At 47.9% G+C, this 27,499-nt stretch overlaps 1 protein-coding gene across 1 annotated transcript in view; it reads left to right on the plus strand.

Annotated features, from left to right (window-relative positions):
• Window positions 1-20,089, plus strand: part of LOC120996663 (tyrosinase-like) — a 120,676-nt gene extending 100,587 nt beyond the window's left edge. The window contains exons 4-5 of the mRNA XM_040426771.1: window positions 14,390-14,525; window positions 19,754-20,089. Of these exons, the coding sequence (XP_040282705.1) occupies window positions 14,390-14,525; window positions 19,754-19,934 (317 nt within the window). The 3' untranslated portion in view covers window positions 19,935-20,089. The remainder of the gene's footprint in view (window positions 1-14,389; window positions 14,526-19,753) is intronic.
• The last annotated feature ends 7,410 nt before the right edge of the window (window positions 20,090-27,499 follow it).

The following is a 27,499-nucleotide window of genomic DNA, read 5'->3' on the forward strand; positions in this document are numbered from 1 at the left end:
GGCCTGCTGCTGATCTGACCATCTAAAACATTATGGGCGAGGGCCTGCTGCTGATGTGACCCTCTAAAACATTAGGGGCGAGGGTCTGCTGCTGATCTGACCATCTAAAACATTAGGGGTGAGGCCCTGCTGCTGATCTGACCATCTAAAACATTAGGGGTGAGGGTCTGCTGCTGATCTGACCATCTAAAACATTATGGGCGAGGGCCTGCTGCTGATGTGACCCTTTAAAACATTAGGGGTGAGGGTCTGCTGCTGATCTGACCTTCTAAAACATTAGGGGTGAGGGCCTGCTGCTGATGTGACCATCTAAAACATTAGGGGTGAGGGCCTGCTGCTGATCTGACCATCTAAAACATTAGGGGTGAGGGTCTGCTGCTGATCTGACCCTCTAAAACATTAGGGGTGAGGGCCTGCTGCTGATCTGACCATCTAAAACATTAGGGGTGAGGGCCTGCTGCTGATGTGACCATCTAAAACATTAGGGGTGAGGGTCTGCTGCTGATCTGACCTTCTAAAACATTAGGGGTGAGGGCCTGCTGCTGATCTGACCATCTAAAACATTAGGGGTGAGTGCCTGCTGCTGATCTGACCTTCTAAAACATTAGGGGTGAGGGTCTGCTGCTGATCTGACCTTCTAAAACATTAGGGGTGAGGGCCTGCTGCTGATCTGACCTTCTAAAACATTAGGGGTGAGGGCCTGCTGCTGATCTGACCATCTAAAACATTAGGGGTGAGGGCCTGCTGCTGATCTGACCATCTAAAACATTAGGGGCGAGGGCCTGATGCTGATCTGACCATCTAAAACATTAGGGGTGAGGGTCTGCTGCTGATCTGACCATCTAAAACATTAGGGGCGAGGGCCTGCTGCTGATCTGACATCTAAAACATTAGGGGTGAGGGCCTGCTGCTGATCTGACCATCTAAAACATTAGGGGTGAGGGTCTGCTGCTGAGCTGACCATCTAAAACATTAGGGGTGAGGGTCTGCTGCTGATCTGACCTTCTAAAACATTAGGGGCGAGGGTCTGCTGCTTATGTGACCATCTAAAACATTAGGGGCGAGGGTCTGCTGCTGATCTGACCATCTAAAACATTAGGGGTGAGGGTCTGCTGCTGATGTGACCTTCTAAAACATTAGGGGTGAGGGCCTGCTGCTGATGTGACCATCTAAAACATTAGGGGTGAGGGTCTGCTGCTGATCTGACCATCTAAAACATTAGGGGCGAGGGTCTGCTGCTGATCTGACCTTCTAAAACATTAGGGGTGAGGGCCTGCTGCTGATCTGACATCTAAAACATTAGGGGCGAGGGCCTGCTGCTGATCTGACCATCTAAAACATTATGGGCGAGGGCCTGCTGCTGATGTGACCCTCTAAAACATTAGGGGCGAGGGTCTGCTGCTGATCTGACCATCTAAAACATTAGGGGTGAGGCCCTGCAACTGATCTGACCATCTAAAACATTAGGGGTGAGGGTCTGCTGCTGATCTGACCATCTAAAACATTATGGGCGAGGGCCTGCTGCTGATGTGACCCTCTAAAACATTAGGGGCGAGGGTCTGCTGCTGATCTGACCATCTAAAACATTAGGGGCGAGGGTCTGCTGCTGATCTGACCTTCTAAAACATTAGGGGCGAGGGCCTGCTGCTGATCTGACATCTAAAACATTAGGGGTGAGGACCTGCTGCTGATCTGACCTTCTAAAACATTAGGGGCGAGGGCCTGCTGCTGATCTGACATCTAAAACATTAGGGGTGAGGGCCTGCTACTGATCTGACCATCTAAAACATTAGGGGTGAGGGCCTGCTACTGATCTGACCCTCTAAAACATTAGGGGTGAGGGCCTGCTACTGATCTGACCATCTAAAACATTAGGGGCGAGGGCCTGCTGCTGATGTGACCATCTAAAACATTAGGGGCGAGGGTCTGCTGCTGATCTAACCTTCTAAAACATTAGGGGCGAGGGTCTGCTGCTGATCTGACCATCTAAAACATTAGGGGCGAGGGTCTGCTGCTGATCTGACCTTCTAAAACATTAGGGGCGAGGGCCTGCTGCTGATCTGACATCTAAAACATTAGGGGTGAGGACCTGCTGCTGATCTGACCTTCTAAAACATTAGGGGCGAGGGCCTGCTGCTGATCTGACATCTAAAACATTAGGGGTGAGGGCCTGCTACTGATCTGTCCCTCTAAAACATTAGGGGTGAGGGCCTGCTACTGATCTGACCCTCTAAAACATTAGGGGTGAGGGCCTGCTGCTGATGTGACCATCTAAAACATTAGGGGCGAGGGTCTGCTGCTGATCTGACCTTCTAAAACATTAGGGGCGAGGGTCTGCTGCTGATGTTACCATCTAAAACATTAGGGGTGAGGGCCTGCTGCTGATGTTACCATCTAAAACATTAGGGGTGAGGGCCTGCTGCTGATCTGACATCTAAAACATTAGGGGTGAGGGCCTGCTGCTGATCTGACCATCTAAAACATTAGGGGCGAGGGTCTGCTGCTGATCTGACCATCTAAAACATTAGGGGTGAGGGTCTGCTGCTGATGTGACCATCTAAAACATTAGGGGCGAGGGCCTGATGCTGATGTGACCATCTAAAACATTAGGGGCGAGGGTCTGCTGCTGATCTGACCATCTAAAACATTAGGGGTGAGGGTCTGCTGCTGATGAGACCATCTAACACATTAGGGGTGAGGGCCTGCTGCTGATGTGACCATCTAAAACATTAGGGGTAAGGGTCTGCTGCTGATCTGACCTTCTAAAACATTAGGGGTGAGGGCCTGCTGCTGATCTGACATCTAAAACATTAGAGGCGAGGGTCTGCTGCTGATGTGACCATCTAAAACATTAGGGGTGAGGGTCTGCTGCTGATGTGACCTTCTAAAACATTAGGGGTGAGGGCCTGCTGCTGATCTGACCATCTAAAACATTAGGGGCGAGGGTCTGCTGCTGATCTGACCATCTAAAACATTAGGGGCGAGGGTCTGCTGCTGATCTGAACATCTAAAACATTAGGGGTGAAGGCCTGCTGCTGATCTGACCATCTAAAACATTAGGGGTGAGGGCCTGCTGCTGATCTGACCCTCTAAAACATTAGGGGTGAGGGCCTGCTGCTGATGTGACCATCTAAAACATTAGGGGCGAGGGTCTGCTGCTGATCTGACCTTCTAAAACATTAGGGGTGAGGGCCTGCTGCTGATGTTACCATCTAAAACATTAGGGGCGAGGGTCTGCTGCTGATGTGACCATCTAAAACATTAGGGGCGAGGGTCTGCTGCTGATCTGACCATCTAAAACATTAGGGGTGAGGGCCTGCTGCTGATGTGACCATCTAAAACATTAGGGGCGAGGGTCTGCTGCTGATGTGACCATCTAAAACATTAGGGGCGAGGGCTTGCTGCTGATCTGACCATCTAAAACATTAGGGGCGAGGGTCTGCTGCTGATCTGACCATCTAAAACATTAGGGGCGAGGGTCTGCTGCTGATCTGACATCTAAAACATTAGGGGTGAGGGTCTGCTGCTGATGAGACCATCTAACACATTAGGGGTGAGGGCCTGCTGCTGATGTGACCATCTAAAACATTAGGGGTGAGGGTCTGCTGCTGATGTGACCATCTAAAACATTAGGGGTGAGGGCCTGCTGCTGATCTGACCTTCTAAAACATTAGGGGTGAGGGCCTGCTGCTGATCTGACCATCTAAAACATTAGGGGTGAGGGCCTGCTGCTGATCTGACCATCTAAAACATTAGGGGCGAGGGCCTGCTGCTGATCTGACCCTCTAAAACATTAGGGGCGAGGGCCTGCTGCTGATCTGACCTTCTAAAACATTAGGGGCGAGGGTCTGCTGCTGATCTGACCCTCTAAAACATTAGGGGTGAGGGCCTGCTGCTGATCTGACCTTCTAAAACATTAGGGGTGAGGGCCTGCTGCTGATCTGACCCTCTAAAACATTAGGGGTGAGGGTCTGCTGCTGATCTGACCTTCTAAAACATTAGGGGTGAGGGCCTGCTGCTGATCTGACCTTCTAAAACATTAGGGGTGAGGGCCTGCTGCTGATCTGACCATCTAAAACATTAGGGGTGAGGGCCTGCTGCTGATCTGACCATCTAAAACATTAGGGGCGAGGGCCTGCTGCTGATCTGACCCTCTAAAACATTAGGGGCGAGGGTCTGCTGCTGATCTGACCCTCTAAAACATTAGGGGTGAGGGCCTGCTGCTGATCTGACCTTCTAAAACATTAGGGGTGAGGGCCTGCTGCTGATCTGACCCTCTAAAACATTAGGGGTGAGGGTCTGCTGCTGATCTGACCTTCTAAAACATTAGGGGTGAGGGCCTGCTGCTGATCTGACCTTCTAACACATTAGGGGGCGAGGGTCTGCTGCTGATCTGACCATCTAAAACATTAGGGGTGAGGGTCTGCTGCTGATGTGACCATCTAACACATTAGGGGCGAGGGTCTGCTGCTGATCTGACCTTCTAAAACATTAGGGGTGAGGGTCTGCTGCTGATCTGACCCTCTAAAACATTAGGGGCGAGGGTCTGCTGCTGATGTGACCATCTAACACATTAGGGGGCGAGGGCCTGCTGCTGATCTGACCATCTAAAACATTAGGGGTGAGGGTCTGCTGCTGATGTGACCATCTAAAACATTAGGGGCGAGGGTCTGCTGCTGATCTGACCATCTAAAACATTAGGGGTGAGGGTCTGCTGCTGATGTGACCATCTAACACATTAGGGGGCGAGGGCCTGCTGCTGATCTGACATCTAAAACATTAGGGGTGAGGGCCTGCTGCTGATGAGACCATCTAAAACATTAGGGGTGAGGGCCTGCTGCTGATCTGACCTTCTAAAACATTAGGGGTGAGGGTCTGCTGCTGATGTGACCATCTAAAACATTAGTGGTGAGGGCCTGCTGCTGATCTGACCTTCTAAAACATTAGGGGCGAGGGTCTGCTGCTGATCTGACCTTCTAAAACATTAGGGGTGAGGGCCTGCTGCTGATGTGACCATCTAAAACATTAGGGGTGAGGACCTGCTGCGGATGTGACCATCTAAAACATTAGGGGCGAGGGTCTGCTGCTGATCTGACCATCTAAAACATTAGGGGTGAGGGTCTGCTGCTGATGTGACCATCTAACACATTAGGGGGCGAGGGCCTGCTGCTGATCTGACATCTAAAACATTAGGGGTGAGGGTCTGCTGCTGATGTGACCATCTAAAACATTAGGGGCGAGGGTCTGCTGCTGATGTGACCATCTAACACATTAGGGGCGAGGGTCTGCTGCTGATGTGACCATCTAACACATTAGGGGTGAGGGCCTGCTGCTGATGTGACCATCTAAAACATTAGGGGTGAGGGTCTGCTGCTGATGTGACCATCTAAAACATTAGGGGTGAGGGCCTGCTGCTGATCTGACCTTCTAAAACATTAGGGGTGAGGGCCTGCTGCTGATCTGACCTTCTAAAACATTAGGGGTGAGGGCCTGCTGCTGATGTGACCATCTAAAACATTAGGGGTGAGGGTCTGCTGCTGATGTGACCATCTAAAACATTAGGGGCGAGGGCCTGCTGCTGATGTGACCATCTAAAACATTAGGGGCGAGGGTCTGCTGCTGATCTGACCATCTAAAACATTAGGGGTGAGGGCCTGCTGCTGATGTGACCCTCTAAAACATTAGGGGCGAGGGTCTGCTGCTGATCTGACCTTCTAAAACATTAGGGGTGAGGGTCTGCTGCTGATGTGACCATCTAAAACATTAGGGGTGAGGGCCTGCTGCTGATCTGACCTTCTAAAACATTAGGGGTGAGGGCCTGCTGCTGATCTGACCTTCTAAAACATTAGGGGTGAGGGCCTGCTGCTGATGTGACCATCTAAAACATTAGGGGCGAGGGCCTGCTGCTGATGTGACCATCTAAAACATTAGGGGCGAGGGTCTGCTGCTGATCTGACCATCTAAAACATTAGGGGTGAGGGTCTGCTGCTGATCTGACCTTCTAAAACATTAGGGGCGAGGGTCTGCTGCTGATCTGACCATCTAAAACATTAGGGGCGAGGGTCTGCTGCTGATCTGACCATCTAAAACATTAGGGGTGAGGGTATGCTGCTGATCTGACCATCTAAAACATTAGGGGTGAGGTCCTGCTGCTGATGTGACCATCTAAAACATTAGGGGCGAGGGTCTGCTGCTGATCTGACCATCTAAAACATTAGGGGCGAGGGTCTGCTGCTGATCTGACCATCTAAAACATTAGGGGCGAGGGTCTGCTGCTGATCTGACCTTCTAAAACATTAGGGGCGAGGGTCTGCTGCTGATCTGACCATCTAAAACATTAGGGGTGAGGGTCTGCTGCTGATCTGACCATCTAAAACATTAGGGGCGAGGGTCTGCTGCTGATCTGACCTTCTAAAACATTAGGGGCGAGGGCCTGCTGCTGATCTGACCATCTAAAACATTAGGGGTGAGGGCCTGCTGCAGATCTGACCATCTAATACATTAGGGGTGAGGGTCTGCTGCTGATCTGACCATCTAAAACATTAGGGGCGAGGGTCTGCTGCTGATGTGACCATCTAAAACATTAGGGGTGAGGGTCTGCTGCTGATGTGACCATCTAAAACATTAGGGGCGAGGGCCTGCTGCTGATGTGACCATCTAAAACATTAGGGGCGAGGGTCTGCTGCTGATGTGACCATCTAAAACATTAGGGGCGAGGGTCTGCTGCTGATCTGACCATCTAAAACATTAGGGGTGAGGGCCTGCTGCTGAGCTGACCATCTAAAACATTAGGGGCGAGGGCCTGCTGCTGATCTGACCATCTAAAACATTAGGTGTGAGGGTCTGCTGCTGATCTGACCTTCTAAAACATTAGGGGCGAGGGCCTGCTGCTGATCTGACCATCTAAAACATTAGGGGTGAGGGCCTGCTGCTGATCTGACCATCTAAAACATTAGGGGTGAGGGCCTGCTGCTGATCTGACCTTCTAAAACATTAGGGGCAAGAGGCTGCTGCTGATTTGACCATCTAAAACATTAGGGGTAAGGGCCTGCTGCTGATCTGACCATCTAAAACATTAGGGGTGAGGGTCTGCTGCTGAGCTGACCCTATAAAGCATTAGGGGTGAGGGCCTGCTGCTGAGCTGACCCTCTAAAACATTAGGGGTGAGGGCCTGCTGCTGAGCTGACCATCTAAAACATTAGGGGTGAGGGTCTGCTGCTGATGTGACCATCTAAAACATTAGGGGCAAGAGCCTGCTGCTGATCTGTCCCTCTAAAACATTAGGGGTAAGGGCCTGCTGCTGATCTGACCATCTAAAACATTAGGGGCGAGGGCCTGCTGCTGATCTGACCATCTAAAACATTAGGGGTGAGGGTCTGCTGCTGATCTGACCCTCTAAAACATCAGGGGTGAGGGCCTGCTGCTGATCTGACCATCTAAAACATTATGGGCGAGGGCCTGCTGCTGATGTGACCATCTAAAACATTATGGGCGAGGGCCTGCTGCTGATCTGACCCTCTAAAACATTAGGGGTGAGGGCCTGCTGCTGATGTGACCTTCTAAAACATAACGGACAAGGGCCTGCTGCTGATCTGACCTTCTAAAACATTAGGGGCGAGGTCCTGCTGCTGATCTGACCATCTAGAATATTAGGGGCGAGGGTCTGCTGCTGAGCTGACCATCTAAAACATTAGGGGCGAGGGCCTGTTGGTGACCCTTAAAAACATTTAGGGGCGAGGGTCTGCTGATGACCCTCTAAAACATTATGGATGAGGGCCTGCTGGTGACCCTCAAAAACATTATGGTTGAGGGTCTGCTGAGGAGTGAGGGCAGCCTAATAAGCATGTTGATATGATGGAGGAGGATGAGAAAAGGGAGATTGAACCATATACCCTTTTTTTGTGGTGGAAGGGGTGCAGGGAATACAGTGTATTCAATACACCATGAAAGCCACATGTAAAGTTCCTTTATGTTCAGTCGCGTTCCTCTGGTGGAGTGGAGAAGTCAGGGGCAATCCAGGCCTTGTTAATTTTTATAAGAGTTAACTTATCAGCATTGCCAGTGGACAGGCGGATACGCTTATCTGTTATGATGCCACCAGAAGCACTAAATACCCGCTCAGACAAAACTCTGGCGGCAGGGCAGGCCAGCACCTCCAAGGCGTAGAGCGCCAGTTCGTGCCACTTGTCCAGTTTGGACACCCAGTAGTTGTAAGGCACTGAGGGATCACTGAGGACACTGACACGGTCTGCTATATACTCCTTCACCATCTTCCAAAACTTTTCTCTCCTTGTGACAGTAGGCCGCGCATCAGGGTGAGGTTGCTGGCGGGGTGTCATGAAAGTGTCCTAGGCCTTGGAGAGTGTTGCCCTGCCTCTGTTGGAACTGCTGTGTGTTCCCCTCGTCTCCCCTCCTTGGTTGCCCAAAGAAACTACGGACTCTGCCACCAGTGCTGTCAGCTGGGAATTTTTCTGGTATTGCACCATTTTGCCCATCGTCTCTACCACAGGGATGAGAGATGAGAAGTTCTCTTTGTAGAGGGGGTCGAGAAGGGTGAACAACCAGTAATCCGTGTTGTCTAAAATGCGTATAACACACGGGTCATGGGAAAGGAAGCCTAACATGAAGTCAGCCATGTGTGCCAGAGTACCAACAGGCAAGACTTCACTGTCGTCATCAGGAGGATCACTCTCAATCTCCTCATCCTCTTCCTCCTCTTCGGCTCATCCACGTTGAACAGATGGAATTAAACCTACATGGGTACTACCCTCTGTAGCGGAGACAACCGTCTCCTTCTCCTCCTCCTTCTCATCATCCAATTCTTGCTGAGAAGATGAACTGAGGGTGGTCTGGCTATCACCCTGTGCAATGTCTTCCCCCATTTCCACCTCTTCCACATGCAAAGCGTCGTCCTTCATTGTGAGCAGTGAGCGTTTCAGTAGACACAGCAGTGGGATGGTTACGATGATAGTAGCGTTAGCGCCGCTCACCATCTGTGTTGATTCCTCAAAGTTTCTTAAAACCTCACAGAGGTCAGACATCCATGCCCACTCCTCGCTTGTGAAGAGCGGAAGCTGACTGGAAAGGCGACGACCATGTTGCAGCTGGTATTCCACTACTGCCCTCTGCTGCTCACAAAGCCTGGCCAACATGTGGAACGTCGAGTTCCAGCGCGTGCTCACGTCGCACAACAGCCGGTGAGCTGGCAATTTCCAGCGCTGCTGCAGTGTTGACTATGCGGAAATGTGCACACATGGGGCGCACCTTCACTAGTAGCTTAGGCAAATTAGGGTAGATTTTGAGAAACCGCTGAACCACCAAGTTACAGCCATTATCAGACACAATCACACAACCATGCCTGGTTCTAGGTTGAGTGGTGAGAACCACAGCTCAGTCTGGTCTCTTATCCCCTGCCACAGCTCTGCGGCGGTGTGCTGTTTGTCCCCTAAGCAGATCAGCTTCAGCCCGGCCTGTTGCCGCTTCCCCACTGCAGTGCTACACTGCTTCCAGCTACTGACTGATGACTGACTGGTGCTGCACATGGATAATTCTGAGATGGAAGTGGAGGAGGAGGCGGAGGAGGAGAAGTGGGGGTTGGAGCCACTAACGTTAGTGCTGGCGGAAACCCTGATGGACGTAGGGCCCACAATCCTTGGCGTCGGTAGCACCTGTGCCATCCCATGGTACGACTCGCTTCTCCACAGCGTTCACCCAGTGTGCCATCAAGGAAATGTAGCATCCCTTGCCGAAAGCACTTGTCTATGTGTCAGTGGTTAAGTGGACCTTCCCAATAACTGCGTTGGTCAGGGAACAGGTTATGTTACGGGACACATGCTGGTGTAAGGCTGGGACTGCACACCGTCAAAAATATTATCAGCTGGGGACTGAGTAACGAAGGACCACGGGTTGCGGAAAGCCTCAGTGTCCACAAGCCTAAATGGAAACATTTCCAGGGCCAGCAATTTGGAAAGGTGCACATTCAGTGCTATGGGCTGTGGATGGGTGGCTGGGTATTTGTGCTTTCATTCAAAGGCCTGGGGTAAGGACATTTGGACGCTGCGCTGGGACACAGAAGTGGATGTGCTAGCTGATTATGCTTGCGAAGGTCCGGGTGAAGGGCGGGAGGCATCCGGGCCTGCGTCTTGGACAGGGGATTCGCTAGCACGTTACACAGGGGAAGAGGAGGCAGTGGTGTGACCCGCAGACACTCATTGTCGACCCAGGCGTTTGGCCCATCTATTACGGTGCTTTGATGCCATGTGGCGGATCCTGCTGGTGGTGATGAGGTTGCTAGTGTTCACGCCCCTGCTCATTTTGGTATGGCACAGGTTGCAAATGACAATTCTTTTATCGTCCGCACTTTCCTCAAAAAAGCGCCAGACTGCGGAAAACACCTACCTCTTGGCAAGGGAGATTTACGCAGGGGGGTGCTCTGGGTAACAGTTGCAGTCCAGTTTGGTGTGGCCCGCCTTCTCCCTTTTGCCACCCCACTGCCTCTTCCAGCTTATTGCGGTGCTGCGGATCCTTCCCCCTCTGTACTGCTGTCCTCGCTCAGCTTTACGCCTTCCCAGGTTGGGTCAGTGACTTCATCGTCCACCACCTCCTCTTCCACTTCCTCACTCTGCTCATCCTCCTTACTTGTTGACCTAACCACAACCTCAGTTATTGATAACTGTGTCTCATCCTCATCATCAACTTCCTGAGACAGTAATTGCAGTTGACTTATTGGGAACTATGTCTCATCATCATCCACCTCGTAAAACACTAATTGCGTTCCCCACCATCATCTTCCTGTAACTGTGTCTGCTCAAGAGTTTGGGAATCAGGGCACAAGATCTCCTCATGTCACTCTTCAAGCGGGCTTGGCGAGAGGGCCAAATGAAGGAATGGCAATGAAAAGAGATCCTCGGAATATCCGAGTGTGGGATCACTTGTTTGCCCAGACTCTCTGTGGTGGGAGGAAGGAGGAACAGGGTGAGGATTGTGTTGACCAGACTCTTGGCTACTGAGACTGGATTTGGTGGAAGACAGGGTGGTGCTTAACTGACGGGAAGCATTTTCTGCTGCAATTCAATCGACCACCTGGTCGCACTGGTCTGACTTTGAGAATGGTGTCCTGCGCCGCCCTGCAAACTGGGACATGAAGCTAGGTATTATGGATGACTGTGTTTCTTGTGCTCTGGCAGCAGGCACAGTTTCACCGCGCCCAGGGCCACGGCCTCTGCGTGCACCATCAGCATCAGGGCCACTTCCCCGTCCCTTACTTCTCGCCTTCTGCATATTAAATGGTATACATGCTTGCAAGTCTGTCACACGTACAGTAGTGTAGGATTTTTAAGTGTATGCACAAATAAAGTACACAGAATGTCACAGATATTTAGGATGCGCTAATGTTATACAGGAGATGTAGCGCAGGTAATGTCGCTGTCACCAGCAGCAAAAAAATTACACTGAATGTCACTGATATTTCGGATGCGCACAAGTTACACTGGAGATGTAGCGCAGGTAATGTACCTGTCCGCAGCGGACACCGTCCACGGAAAAAGTATAATTGATATTTCACTCCCTACATTATCTCTCCCTTCTGCTCTTCAGCTCTCCCTGACTAATACTGAGCCGAACACGTGTCATCGGGTGCTATATGGCGTGATGACGCGTTCCGGCCAGCCAATCACTGTAATGCCAGTAACCAACATGGCTACGGCATTACAGTGAGGGCAGTACTTACCTGCATGTTTATTGGCTGCTTAGAGCCAACAAATGTGCGGGAAGAGACTTGAGCATCGCGCTCGAGCACACACTGTGTTCGGCCGAATACCGCCATGTGCTGCAGAGCATCGCGATGCTCGAGCGAAATTAGTGTTTGGCCGAGCATGTTACCTAGTTACTATCATTCTGTCCAAACCCGATGAATCATTTGGAAAAGAAGTTCCACTGCCTAGACGTCAGGAGAATCCACGGCGGCCAGGATGGTGGACAAATTGCTTTTATTGCAGTTTCAGGGCAAATTCAAAGGTCACAAAGCTTCTACAGCTCCAATTGCTAGATGGGTCAAGAATACGATCTCCTTAGCCTATTTGTCTTTAGGTTTGTCTCCGCTGGAGCGGTGCGGAGCTCAATCTACCAGGGCAATAGTTGCTTCATGAGCAGAAAAAGCAGATGCTTCCCTTTCTCAAATATGTAGAGCAGCCACACAGCGCTCTCCACATAGAAGCCTAGAATGTGTTGGCAGATAAGAACCATTTGGCCCATCTGGTCTGCCCAATATACTGAATACTATGGATAGCCCCCGGCCCTATCTTATATGAAGGATGGCCTTATGCCTATCCCATGCATGCTTAACCTCCTTCACTGTATTTGCAGCTACCACTTCTGCAGGAAGGCTATTCCATGCATCCACTACTCTCTCAGTAAAGTAATACTTCCTGATATTACTGTTAACCCTTTGCCCCTCTAATCTAACACTATGTCCTCTTGTAGCAGTTTTTCTTCTATAAATCTTCTCTCCTCTTTTACCTTGTTGATTCCCTTTATGTATTTAGCAGTTTCTCTCATCTCCCCTCTGTCTCATCTTTCTTCCAAGCTCTACATGTTAAGGTCCTTTAATCTTTCTGGTAAGTTTTATCCTGCAATCCATGTACTAGTTTAGTAGCTCTTCTCTGAACTCTCTCCAAAGTATCAGTATCCTTCTGGAGATATGGTCTCCAGTACTGAGCACAATACTCCAGATGAGGTCTCACTAGTGCTCTGTAGAGCGGCATGAGCGCCTCCTATACATTCCTTAAGCACTATAGGTTGCATCTAAGCTCTGATGTGGCCTTTGGGAGGAAAATACTACAAACAGTCCCCGCCTAATTTTTGGCTTCATAGTTTAGTCTCACATGGGGGCATTCATGGGTGATGGGAAAACATAAATTGCTCTTACCAGTAATAGTTTTTCTCGAAACCCATGACGGTACCCTTGCGACTCAGACCTCCCATCCTGGACAGGACATTTGTGTTTTCAGAACCCTAGATTTGGACCCTGCCTTTTACCTTGCTTGATCCTCTTCTGGATATGACGTATGCAGTGCACCACGGGTGAGACGTCAGCCACTGGGCCCTTTAAGATGTTATCAGTGCTTAAAAGTTTTTGTCATGACACCAGTTGCATTTCAACAATGGAGGACTAGGTCCCTCTAAGTAGATGGTGTTGGTGGTACCCAACTGTAGGAATGCCAGAGTGGTTTAAGGGTAGCCTATAGTAGCCCTTTAGGTGCGGCTTTTGCACTTGTCACGGTGCTCCTACCTGGATATCCTGAACCCCGGGCGTAGTTGTCAGCAGCGGAGTCCAGACTTGTATTAACATTGAAAACAGCTTTAAGTTTCATCAAGGGACAATCTTCCAAACTTTATCTTGGCTACCAGCAGCTTTTGGCTGGCAAACACATTCGGCTCTGCTACGTCTGAACTCTTCAGCTCTGTATACTAACTAAATTAAATAGGAACTTTTTCTCTTGCTTTTTGCTGCAACTTCTCCCTGTCTGACTCTCTTTATCTTAGGCTTATCCCTGGAATCTTTCCTCCTGGCTCTGAAGCTCTTTACGTCTCTTTGGGCCTAGCCTAGCAGAAGGTGCTCTCCTGGCTGGCACACAGGGGCTGATCTGAACTCTATTCACAAGGAGGGGAAGGGTAGACTGACCTCCACTAACCTAAACTCCTCCCTCTCTAGAGAGGGCGAGAATGGAAAGAAGAGTTCCATTCTATGCAAACTAGCTCTGCCTTAGATGCCGCCATCTGCTGGTAAACCAGGCACATTACACTTTAACAGTTGCAAAATAGGAAATACATATACACATTATGCAGGCCATGGAAATAAATATGTAAGATGACACAGGATCAACCATAGGAGATGGTGGGGGTACAAAAAGGTGGTAATGCCCCCTAGTGGGTCGTTACACGTGCTATCTTGGTATTGACCCCTGGCTATTGCTAATTTCTGCCTTCTGGTTCTGATCTGATTCTCCTGGCATTGACCTCGGCTTGGTACGTTTCTGGATTTGACTTCTGTTTTCTGCGTATTTCTGTCGTTTGTTATTTTGTCTCCCTTGTACTTCTCCCTATTCGAACCCTGCACTTATATAGGAAGGGACTGACGACCAGTTGGGGCCACTGTTTAGGGCGGAGATCAAGTCTCACGTGCGTCACCTTCTCCTCCTTGCCTTTTCTTAGTAGAAATATAGAGTAGTGGGGACAGCGGGATAAGCGCTGATGGCAGTTTTATAATGGTATAAATACATTTATTGCAGATTTACTAAGGATCATGAATTCTTGGGGTCCTGACTCTACATCTTCCACTCTATGCACCAGGCAATGTTATCTCTGATATGACCTTCTTATTCTCCCACAGGATTCATGAATCGGTTTGAGCTTCCAGTCTTATCTATGCACAATGTGTTTCACATATACTGTGGAGGAACAATGAGTCAAGTCCCCATCTCCTGCAGTGACCCCATGTTTGTACTTCACCACACAATGCTCGACAAGTAAGTGAGAAGACACCATTATAGACAGCCTCGTCCGCTCACTGAACCCCAATGTTTATTACCTCGCTATCAGGTCCTTCACTTATATATTGGTTTTAAGAGCGGAAAGACCAGAAATACTGTTATGAAATGTGGTCGTCTCGCTGATTGGTGGGGGTCCTACCAATGCGATGAGGATGGGGAGTTCCAGAGTCCTCCAAGTGAACAGAACCATGGTCAAGCCTGCTGGGACTGCGGAGCTATCCACGGACTGTACCATAGTGAGACACTGAGTGGACACTGAACATACTGTATGTAATGTTGGCTCCATTCACTCACAAGCCTCCAGAACATATCTTCCATATCTTCACATGATCAGAACCAGAAGTTCCACTCACCGAAGGAACCAGTAAAAAAATGGTGAATTCGAAACACCAATTTTACTGGAGCTTAGGTGCAGGCGTACACTGAGGCTACCACATCCAGGCGTACACTGAGGCTACCACATCCAGGCGTACACTGAGGCTACCACATCCAGGCGTACACTGAGGCTACCACATCCAGGCGTACACTGAGGCTACCACATCCAGGCGTACACTGAGGCTACCACATCCAGGCGTACACTGAGGCTACCACATCCAGGCGTACACTGAGGCTACCACATCCAGGCGTACACTGAGGCTACCACATACAAATGTAAACTGAGGCTAACATACAGTTGTACAGTAATAAAGAAGAAGTTATAATTGGACAGTTTGTGGTTTAGTTTTTGTGCAGTTAAAATTTCTGCAGTGTTTGATTCAGGTTCCCACCATGTTGAAAGTCTTTGTTTGCTGTAGGTGAATGGTATCACTCGTGGTCCAGAAAATTTAGAAGCTGAACTTCTAGTCCGCAGAAAGTTTAAACAAACCCTTACAGTAGTTCACACAAAGGAAATTGGGGTTGATTCATGCAAAAAAAAAAACTAAAAAACAAACAAATGCAGCCTGTCATACAGAAACCGCCTCCCACTCAGTTAAATGCACCGCTATTCATGCAGCCATGAGCAAATCAATAAAGCATAAGTATTCTCTTGGTGCCCACACATGAGCACATGTATTCTCTTGGTGTGTTGTCCACTCATGAGCACATGTATTCTCTTGATGTGGTGTCCACTCATGAGCACATGTATTCTCTTAGTGTGGTGTCCACTCATGAGCACATGTATTCTCTTGGTCTGGTGTCCACTCATGAGCACATGTATTCTCTTGGTGTGGTGTCCACTCATGAGCACATGTATTCTCTTGATGTGGTGTCCACTCATGAGCACATGTATTCTCTTAGTGTGGTGTCCACTCATGAGCACATGTATTCTCTTGATGTGGTGTCCACTCATGAGCACATGTATTCTCTAGGTGTGGTGTCCACTCATGAGCACATGTATTCTCTTGGTGTGGTGTCCACTCATGAGCACATGTATTCTCTTGATGTGGTGTCCACTCATGAGCACATGTATTCTCTTGGTGTGGTGTCCACTCATGAGCACATGTATTCTCTTAGTGTGGTGTCCACTCATGAGCACATGTATTCTCTTGATGTGGTGTCCACTCATGAGCACATGTATTCTCTAGGTGTGGTGTCCACTCATGAGCACATGTATTCTCTTAGTGTGGTGTCCACTCATGAGCACATGTATTCTCTTGATGTGGTGTCCACTCATGAGCACATGTATTCTCTAGGTGTGGTGTCCACTCATGAGCACATGTATTCTCTAGGTGTGGTGTCCACTCATGAGCACATGTATTCTCTTAGTGTGGTGTCCACTCATGAGCACATGTATTCTCTTGATGTGGTGTCCACTCATGAGCACATGTATTCTCTAGGTGTGGTGTCCACTCATGAGCACATGTATTCTCTAGGTGTGGTGTCCACTCATGAGCACATGTATTCTCTTGGTGTGGTGTCCACTCATGAGCACATGTATTCTCTTGATGTGGTTTCCTTCATGAGCACATGTATTCTCTAGGTGTGGTGTCCACTCATGAGCATATGTATTCTCTAGGTGTGGTGTCCACTCATGAGCACATGTATTCTCTGGGTGTGGTGTCCACTTATGAGCACATGTATTCTCTTGGTGTGGTGCCCACTCATGAGCACATGTATTCTCTTGATGTGGTGTCCACTCATGAGCACATGTATTCTCTTGGTGTGGTGTCCACTCATGAGCACATGTATTCTCTTGATGTGGTGTCCACTCATGAGCACATGTATTCTCTAGGTGTGGTGTCCACTCATGAGCACATGTATTCTCTTAGTGTGGTGTCCACTCATGAGCACATGTATTCTCTTGATGTGGTGTCCACTCATGAGCACATGTATTCTCTAGGTGTGGTGTCCACTCATGAGCACATGTATTCTCTAGGTGTGGTGTCCACTCATGAGCACATGTATTCTCTTGGTGTGGTGTCCACTCATGAGCACATGTATTCTCTTGATGTGGTTTCCTTCATGAGCACATGTATTCTCTAGGTGTGGTGTCCACTCATGAGCATATGTATTCTCTAGGTGTGGTGTCCACTCATGAGCACATGTATTCTCTGGGTGTGGTGTCCACTTATGAGCACATGTATTCTCTTGGTGTGGTGCCCACTCATGAGCACATGTATTCTCTTGATGTGGTGTCCACTCATGAGCACATGTATTCTCTTGGTGTGGTGTCCACTCATGAGCACATGTATTCTCTTGATGTGGTGTCCACTCATGAGCACATGTATTCTCTAGGTGTGGTGTCCACTCATGAGCACATGTATTCTCTGGGTGTGGTGTCCACTCATGAGCACATGTATTCTCTGGGTGTGGTGTCCACTCATGAGCACATGTATTCTCTGGGTGTGGTGTCCACTTATGAGCACATGTATTCTCTAGGAGTGGTGTCCACTCATGAGCACAGGTATTCTCTTGATGTGGTGTCCACTCATAAGCACATGTATTCTCTAGGTGTGGTGTCCACTCATGAGCACATGTATTCTCATGGTGTGGTGTCCACTCATGAGCACATGTATTCTCTTGGTGTGGTGTACACTCATGAGCACATGTATTCTCTTGGGGTGGTGTCCACTCATGAGCACATGGATTCTCTTGGTGTGGTGTCCACTTACCAGCACATGTATTTTCTTGTTGTGATTCACTCTCATGAGCACATGGATTCTCTTGATGTGGTGTCCACTCATGAGCACATGGATTCTCTAGGTGTGGTGTCCATACATGAGCATATGTATTCTCTAGGTGTGGTGTCCGCTCATGAGCACATGTATTATCTTGTTGTCCGCTCATGAGCACATGGATTCTCTTGGTCTGCTGTCCACTCTTGAGCACATGTATTTTTTTGGTGTGTTGTCCACACATGAGTACATGTATTCTCTTGATGTGTTGTCCACTCATGAGCACATGTACTCTCTTGGTGTGGTGTCCGCTCATGAGCACATGTATTCTTTTGGTATCTGCTCATGAGCACACAGATTCTTTTGGTCTGGTGTCCTCTCATGAGCATATGTATTTTTTTGGTGTGGTGTCCACTCATGAGCACATGTATTCTCTTGGTGTGGTGTCCGCTCATGAGCACATATATTCTCTTGGTGTGGTGTCCACTCATGAGCACATGTATTTTTTTGGTGTGGTGTCCACTCATAAGCACATGTATTCTCTAGGTGTGGTGTCCACTCTTGAGCACATTTATTCTCTTGGTGTGGTGTCCACTCATGAGCACATGTATTCTCAGTGTGGTGTCCACTCATTAACACATGTACTCTCTTGGTGTGGTGTCCGCTCATGAGCACATGTATTTTCTTGGTGTCTACTCATTAGCACATGTATTCTCTTGGTGTGGTGACCACTCATGAGCACATGTATTCTCGGTGTGGTGTCCACTCATGAACACATGTACTCTCTTGGTGTGGTGTCCGCTCATGAACACATGTATTTTCTTGGTGTCCGCTCATGAGCACATGTATTCTCTTTATGTGGTGTCCATTCATGAGCACATGTAATCTCTTGGTGTGGTATCCGCTCATGAGCACATGTAATCTCTTGGTGTGGTATCCGCTCATGTAATCTCTTGGTGTGGTGTCCACTCATGAGCACATGTAATCTCTTGGTGTGGTATCCGCTCATGAGCACATGGATTCTCTTGGTCTGGTGTCCACTCATGAGCACATGTACTCTCTTGGTGTGGTGTCCACTCATGAGCACATGTATTCTCTTGGTGTCCGTTCATGAGCACATGGATTCTAATGGTGTGGTGTCCACTCATGAGCAAATTTATTCTTTGGCGTGGTGTCCGCTCACTCTCAGCAGACATAAGAATTTTGGGGGTATTTATCGAACTGGCATAAATTAGCTCTGACTTATCAGATTTCACCTTTTATTCTGGACAGCTCCTTTGGATAATGAAAAGTGGAATCTGGTTGGTTGCTTTGGGAAACTAATCCAGTTCTATTTTACAGCAGTTTGATAAATGACCCCCTGTGTGTCTTTTCTACCTAGTGGTAAATTATTACCCAAATACCCCGCTGGTATGTTGCTGTATTATGTTCTTTCCTAAGTTTTGGGGTCAGAGGAAGATGCTGTGCCTGCAGACAGAGTTTCCTTGTTTCGATGATCAATCTTCAGGATCGGAACAGCCAATCAGCTGTTCCAGGGAGCTGCCGCGCTCACCGGAGCTCTACTGAGCACTGGCCGGATCCTGGCATCTCTCCAAGCACAGCGCCATACATTGTATAGTGGCAGTGCTTGGTATTGCAGCACAGCCCCAGTCACTTTAGGCCATGTGACCAGTGATGTCACTGGTCTAGGAACAGAGCACCCGGCCTCCTCTAACAGTTGGCGTTAGGGGGTCCTGGGTGTCGGACCCCCGCCAATCTGATATTAATGATTATTCTGAAGATAGGTCATCAATATACAAGAAATTACTGGATAATCCTATAACCCCAACTCTGTTTGAAGTTCTGATAAGACCCCACAGGGCGCGGTCACCGAGTCCTGTCCATTTATCCCAAGTGTAATGTTTGATCCATCATGAAGAGCGAGTCCAGCAGCCAGCAGTCTCTGATAGTACGGCTCCTGCACTATACTGAAGCTGTGTTTCTCTCCTGTGCCCTTCTGGGTCCTTCCATGCACTGCAGTCTCTGACCCTGCGCAGACTTATTGCTTACGGTATGTATGGCTCCCCCGTCTCCTCATTATAACACGCCTCTTTCTCTCTCATTTACCAGATTATTTGAGAAATACATTTTGAAGTGGGGGCTCAACAAATCCAGTTATCCCGACAACCCCATTGACGGGCACGGACCATATGACTGCATCAGGCCATTCTGTCAGTGCACTCGAAACCGCGAAATGCTTGTACCCAGTACCACACTTGGTTTTAATTATTCAACTTATAATGATTTTTGAAGCAGCGGAATGTGATTCTCATGAGACGAACAGGACTAATCAAGAATCGGACGTCCACGGCGTGAAGCCACCTCATTACCGATGATTCAGAGCAAATGACCAGAAAATGCACAACCAATCACCGATGATTCTGCACAATAAAGTGATCTCTGCAACCTCTGTGTGGTCTCATGATTACCGCCGGGGCCGCCTTTAGTGCTCGCTCTTGGAGGGGTTCGCTGGACTTTGTGTCTCAGAACTAATTCGGGAGATGAGATATTTGTAGGGACCATCCCAGGTAACTGGTGTAGACACATCAAAAATGAAAACATCCAGTGAACCTTCACTGATCTGCCCCATCAATCGTAGTAACATGTGGCGTGCCCAGGGGCTGGCGCACAATGGGACCTGTTCCTCTGTATAAAGGTGCTATAGATCATGTTATGGGGTTAAAGGTCAGGACTGTGAGATTCTGGGAGATTTCAGAAGGTTTTATATATTAGACTCCAGAAATGCAAATATTTGAATCCATAGGGTAAAAAAACAGCAATCTGGATTGAAGTTGTCTGAGAGCAGCCGGCTAAAAACGCGAGTTTGATTTCAAGTGTGTGTCTTAAAGGGAATGTTTAGAAAACATAGTAGGTAAGACAGCACTACTTACTGATACTTTCTCAGAACATCCATTTAGTGGTGGTGCCAGCAGCATCCAGTCCCGGCCCAATGGACTCCCGCAGCACTCCAATGTCTTCAAAAACTGTTATTGTGTTTTATTCCCCCCGGACCAGCCAGTACGGTGGAGACAGACATTGGAGGGCCGCGGTTCTTTTCTACATATTTTTATTAAAGGAAATGTGTCATCAGAAGGTCATGTAAGTCAGAATGACCTATTTTTTAAGTCATGTTTTTATGTTTAACATATTTTTAAAGAGTTTTGGGTGATTTTATTTTCAATTTTCTATGACTATTTATATTAAAAGAAAAACAATTCCTGCAGTTTTCCCACTGACCACTAATAGTCTGCGCCACTTCTTGGTCTGTACAGATCACTTTACTGCAGTTACCTGCTTATCTGTCTGTAACGGATCTCCTAGCACCCCGACCGGGCACTTCCGTTGATGGATGCTCCTAGTGCTTTCCGAGGACTCCAAGCACTCCACTTGACACCGTCAGCGCTGCAGACCCCACGAACCGCCGAAGCTTGGTGGAGGTCTCACCGTCTCCTACCCACCCTGGACCTACGACAAGGCTCCAGGCTCCAGTGGGTGAACCTCTCCACAGATTTAAGCTGTGCGGCCGGTCTGTCTTCTCCTTCAAGGTTAGTATGGGCCATAATCCTGGGGCAGGAGGCTGGTAAACAGCCCCCTCCAAAACACCGTGGCGAGGTTGGTTTCGCCACACTGTCATTTTAATCCTGCCTGTAATAATGATATCACCTCTTTGTATAGATAGGACATCATTTGCCATAGGTGATTGTCAAAGCTTATCTACTCCACCTCCCTTCACAATGACCTCTGCACAGGTCACAGAACATGTCTGGAAAACTCATGAAGTCAGTGAGGTCCCCTCCTTACCATTGTGTCTATGGCCCTTGGGGCGGCCTTAAAGCAATTTTCCTACTGCTTTCTAAATGCTGTTAAGAACATCTCAGGAAAGATGGCCATCCCCAAAATCAGTTTAGGAAATAGAATTAAAAAAATTGCCATCAGAAAATAAAAAACAGATTAGAAAAAAGTCTTGGAACAGCCGTGTGAGGTGCAAATTGGCCGTTTGAAATCCCAGATCCTGTAGCTAAACAAGAAAATTTCAACGCTGAGATATTGAGGCAATATTAAAAGGGCTTGCTGCTCACTGAGCAGATACAGGGAAGGTGGTAGCATGAGTGAGGTAGCTAGCTAGGTAACAGAAAGCGGGGTGGAGGGAAGAGTGCCAAGGAGGCTAGCCTGGATCTGACGCAAGGTTGGCAGATGAGGGGAATGTCAGGTTTAGGTTTAGCGCTTTGCAGTGGTCAGGTTTGGGTGGTCCCAACGGCATGCTGGGTCCCCCGGACACCGTCGAGGTGTCACCACTAGTGTTGATCACGAATATTCAAATTGCGAATTTTTATCGCGAATACAGGTACTTCAAAAATTCGTGAATATTTTGAATATAGTAAAATATATTCGTAATTTCGAATATTTGAGATTTTTTTTATTGCAAATTTTCGTAATGCGAATTTTTATCGCAAATTTTTCAATTGCCGAGTAAAAACATGATTCTTCCCAGCTTCTTGCTTGTGGGCCAATGACTCATTGGCCCACAAGCAAGAAGCAGGGAGGAATCATGACTTTAAATGGGAAAAATTTGGAATATTCTAAAAAATGAATATATAGCAGTATATTGAATATATTCGTTTTTTTCGAATATTCGTAATATTCTATAACAAGAATATATAGAAATACAGCGAATATTCGAAAAAAAACGAATGTAGAGCAATTTAGCTAATAGTGCTATAATCTTCTCATAGTTGTAATTTTTTTCTCGTCTGAAGCTCATCTGAAGCCCAAATTACTATTAAAAAAAAAGATTATAGCGCTACATTAGCTAAATTGTTCTACATTAATTTTTTTCAAATATTCGCTGTATTTCTATATATTCTTGTTTTAGAATATTATGAATATTTGAAAAAACGAATATATTCGATATAGTGCTATGACTCATTGGCCCACAAGCAAGAAGCAGGGAGGAATCATGTTATTGCTCGGCAATTGAAAAATTAGCGATAAAAATTTGCATTATGAAAATTTGCATATTCCACGATCATTACCTTGTTGATTTTTCGAGTGGAAAAAATCGTAGAATATAACGAATATTCGAATGTGCGAGTATTCGCCGAATATTCTACGAAATATTCGCGAAATATTGCAAATTCGAATATGACCCCTGCCACTCATCACTAGTCACCACATGTTGCTGCTCTCTAGAAGGGATGGTAAGGCGTGGTGCACCTCAATGGGAAATAAGTCCAGAGAGTCAGGGTCTGCAGTAAACCAGGGTGCTTCTTTACTGGAGGAATTCAGGTACGAAACAATATAGGCAAGGCATAGGGCTGGCTTCTCCAGTCTCCTCCCTAGAACGAGGCATAGGGCTGGCTTCTCCAGTATCCTCCCTGAGATGAGGTATAGGGCTGGCTTCTCCAGTCTCCTCCCTGAGACGAGGCATAGGGCTGGCTTCTCCAGTCTCCTCCCTAGGACGAGGCATAGGGCTGGCTTCTCCAGTCTCCTCCCTGAGACGAGGAATAGGGCTGGCTTCTCCAGTCTCCTCCCTGAGACGGGGCATAGGGCTGGCTTCTTCAGTCTCCTCCCTGAGACGAGGCATAGGGCTGGCTTCTCCAGTCTCCTCCCTGAGACGAAGCATAGGGCTGGCTTCTCCAGTCTCCTCCCTGAGACGGGGCATAGGGCTGGCTTTTCAAGTCTCCTCCCTGTGACGAGGCAAAGAGCCGGCTTCTCCAGTCTCCTCCCTGAGGCATAGTGTTGTAGAAATATTATTAGAAGAAATCCGCTCGCATCAGGCTTTGTGTAAGCAAACGTAAATCTCTCAACCGCAGTCAGACAAAGGTGTTAACCATCTTGAATTCTTGCTGAGCACTGCCCAGCTCCCGCCCAGTCTGTACACTTTTATTGTTTACTCACAAAAGGTGTAACAATAGAAAAGGGGCTGGCCCATCACCCGACCACTTACTTCATGTAACAATCATACAGGAAGTGATGACATACAGGAAGCGATGACATAGGAAGACAAGACACCATCATTTAGAATAACATAGCCAGCTAACACCCATTACAACTGGAGTGAACTTTATCCAGTGATCGATGCCAGATAAAGTTACAATGATCCTCATGCATGTTTATTTACAGGACAACGTCATTATCTCCAGCGGCTGATCAGGCGCACTAGAGACAACAAACGCACGTTCCTTTCATATATTGTTCTCTTAACAAATGCATCCACACCAAGCCAATAAATCGGCGTCTTACGCGGGGGCCCTAGCCGGCGTCCATACATCAGCCAACAAAACACTGCTCTGCTGAACACATCAGTCTCCCCCGGCCCACAGCCCAGTGCTTAGCACATGGACCATTTGCCGACGGAGACCTCTGCGCCCAGCAGCTGTGACAGGACATACACGGGAAGATATCCACTCCAATGGTTTACCCTGACACTGAGAGACATGGTGACAATACACAATATATTAGAAACACATCCTAATAAAATTTCCACAACAGTCCCTCCTCTTTGTCATATGCTCCCCAGTGTCCCTCGACGAATCTCGATCTTCTTCTTTGAAAAGTCCTGAATCCATAAAACAAAACAGATGATGGAAAACAGAAAGTCAATCTTGACACGTAGCTCAAAAACAAATCTTGACTCAGAGATTATTTTCTTCGCGAGCTGACTCAGGAGGTGGTGTTTCGTGCTGGTCGCCGGCTGGTTTGGAATCCTCTGCATCTGGTCCATGGTTTGGTCTTCAGGGCATCTTGTCTGTTCGGGCTTCGGTAACTCAGTCGATTAGACATCAGGAACATCTCACTCCGGCGTATAGAAGGAATGGAAACAAAAAAAACATAAGTACATGTCCTATTTCCTTTCGCCCGGATCCAATGGAAAACCAGTGAGCCCCAAGACCTCCTAAAGCTTTAAAAAGGATTCCAACCCTCACTAGTCATGGCTCTGCCTCTGCCCTGCTCCTGTCAGTATGGGCCTGACCCTTGTCAATGGTGTCTGCTAGCCAGGCATAACCGTCATCTAATTCACAGAAACCCTCCTCTGGACGCTTTACTGATGTTTCTCGGTGATCTCTCTCACTGCCTCAAAGGTTTCTTTGAACATCTCATCCACTATGGACGAGAAATTGTTCAATCGCTTCATAAGTCCAACTCCCCATCCTGTCCAGCCAGAAAACAACTCCCTTCCAGCTCTCCGTGCCCTTCTTACCTCCTTCTACACCATCAGTTTCTTCCAATCGGCTGCAACGTAAGATGCAGGGACAAGCTTCACCAGGACACATGAACCTCTGGCATTAGGGGGAATTACCTTATAAGTGGCTAACCCGCATAGTAAATAGTATGGACCCGTCAACTCCACACAAGAACTTCTGACAGTCACGGGCTTCCAGTAATAACTGAATAGACTGAGGGATCGCTCCCTGAGTCTGAACGTCACACCCTTCTTTCCAGCAGATATAATTTGGTCTATGGGTGTGTAAAGAGATCGGGGGTTTCATGATAAGGTTGACCGTTATACCTTTCTCACAACTGGAGGATCCCACAAACTTATGCCCTTTACCACATCTACACCTAGCTGCCCGGACACCCATACAGGATTAACAAGCGAGGAGCAGGAGCCAGAGCTATTATTAAACCTATAACTGATATTACCCTTTAGGAATGTAAAATCAGTGCTATCAACAAATGTCTCCTTGTGGCCCTGGCTAGTTTGATGTGCGTCTCCCTTCCTAAAAATTTAACTAAACAAATAAACAAAAGTGATACTCTTCATTCTTTGACTTAGTTGAGCAGCTTCTTGCAGTGACCGGTGTGGATCCAGTTGTCTCATCCCTTGAACTTCAGAGAGGTTGGCGTCATCAGCAGCACCTGGAATGGCCCAAGATATCTCAGCTCTAGTCCCGTCCTCGGATGTTTCTTTAGCACGACCCAATCACATGATTGACTAGAATGAACACTGGTTATTGAGTCTGGGTCCGGGAGAGACTCCCGAACCCGGTGGTGGACATCGGGTGATAACCCGTGGGGCTGCCTGGGGGCATACCTGATGGAATAAAGGGTTACAGCGAAACAATCAGGCCATGGATCGGCAGTGATTTTTACCTTCTTTGCAAAAATCAGACTCAAGTACTGTCAAAGAAGAGGCAGGTGATGGTTCTCAACGTAATTCCCTACTAGGTTAGAAATTGATTGACATTTGAGAGGTTAGAATGGTTAGTAAAAAGTTTGAAGATTGTTGTTTTCTGCACCACTTTCCCCCCTTCTCATCGTCCTTAACACCAGGATGAAGAGAAGCTGGATTCAACATGGTGCATCGTCTCAAGGTTAGATGGAGAGATGAGGGTGGGATGAGAGAGAAAGAGAGAGAAAGGGAGAGAGAGAGAGACAGTTGGGGACTCACTTACCTCGGGTACTGGTTGTTTCAGTAGGCCCGGGTTTAGTGGATCCGGCCTGTTTCAGCAAAGTCAGCCCAGATAGAGCCTCCACTGCTTCCTGCATCGGATCCCTAAATTCAGTTTACCCCTCAGGCCTGGCGTACATCACTCGGTTCTTCCGGATTGAAACTGGGTTCTGTACGTCCTGCTTAATTACCATGATTGACTTTTGCAGCCACAATTGCACTACCTAACTTCCAGAGGGATACTCCAATTAGTTCCCTTGGACCACCTATTCCATTCTTTAAGGGGGTTTTGTGGCCTTCACCCCATAACTAGATCTCATGTACTGAGCAGCCGTCTGACCACACAAGGGATCTATGTCCCCCCCCCCCCCCCCCCCCCGAAAATGGATCTGCAACAACCCATCCTTGGTTAACCAAGTTTTACTAGTGTTGCCTGCGTCCAGGGACACGCTTTTGACCGTACACGGAGGGTACCGCCCGGCTCCTTACGGTACGTCTGTCTGACCCCGACTTTTACACAGTCTATGTCGGACAGCTAGAAATCTCTTGCACTGAGGGCGGCCTATTGCTACTCTCAATGCTATTTCCACTCCCACAGGGCATTTAAGCCAGAGCTCCTTTTGCTGGATTCCCAGTATGCCTCCTAAAGGGCTATACACACAGCTGAGCTACGCCTGTGTTTGGTCAGCAACGACCAGCCAATAAATGAGACCCGCTTTTCTCTAGCTCAATGTGGCTCCTCCAGTCAATCTCCTGCTGATAAAGTAAAAATAAATACGGGGTTAACCTCTGGTTGTTAAAGAGAGAAGAGTCCTGGAATGGAGAACTGTCACTTGGAAAAGAGAAATAGAAGGAAAAAAAGTATGCTAAGATCGAATATACAGTCGTGGCCAAAAGTTTTGAGAATGACACAAATATTAGTTTTCACAAAGTTTGCTGCTAAACTGCTTTTAGATCTTTGTTTCAGTTGTTTCTGTGATGCAGTGAAATATAATTACACGCACTTCATACGTTTCAAAGGCTTTTATCGACAATTCCATGACATTTATGCAGAGTCAGTATTTGCGGTGTTGGCCCTTCTTTTTCAGGACCTCTGCAATCCGACTGGGCATGCTCTCAATCACCTTCTGGGCCAATTCCTGACTGATAGCAACCCATTCTTTCATAATCACTTCTTGGAGTTTGTCAGAATTAGTGGGTTTTTGTTTGTCCACCCGCCTCTTGAGGATTGACCACAAGTTCTCAATGGGATTAAGATCTGGGGAGTTTCCAGGCCATGGACCCAAAATGTCAACGTTTTGGTCCCCGAGCCACTTAGTTATCACTTTTGCCTTATGGCACGGTGCTCCATCGTGCTGGAGAATGCATTGTTCTTCACCAAACTGCTGTTGGATTGTTGGAAGAAGTTGCTGTTGGAGGGTGTT

The sequence above is a fragment of the Bufo bufo genome, chromosome 3, assembly GCF_905171765.1.
Source record: "Bufo bufo chromosome 3, aBufBuf1.1, whole genome shotgun sequence".
Taxonomy (NCBI): domain Eukaryota; kingdom Metazoa; phylum Chordata; class Amphibia; order Anura; family Bufonidae; genus Bufo; species Bufo bufo.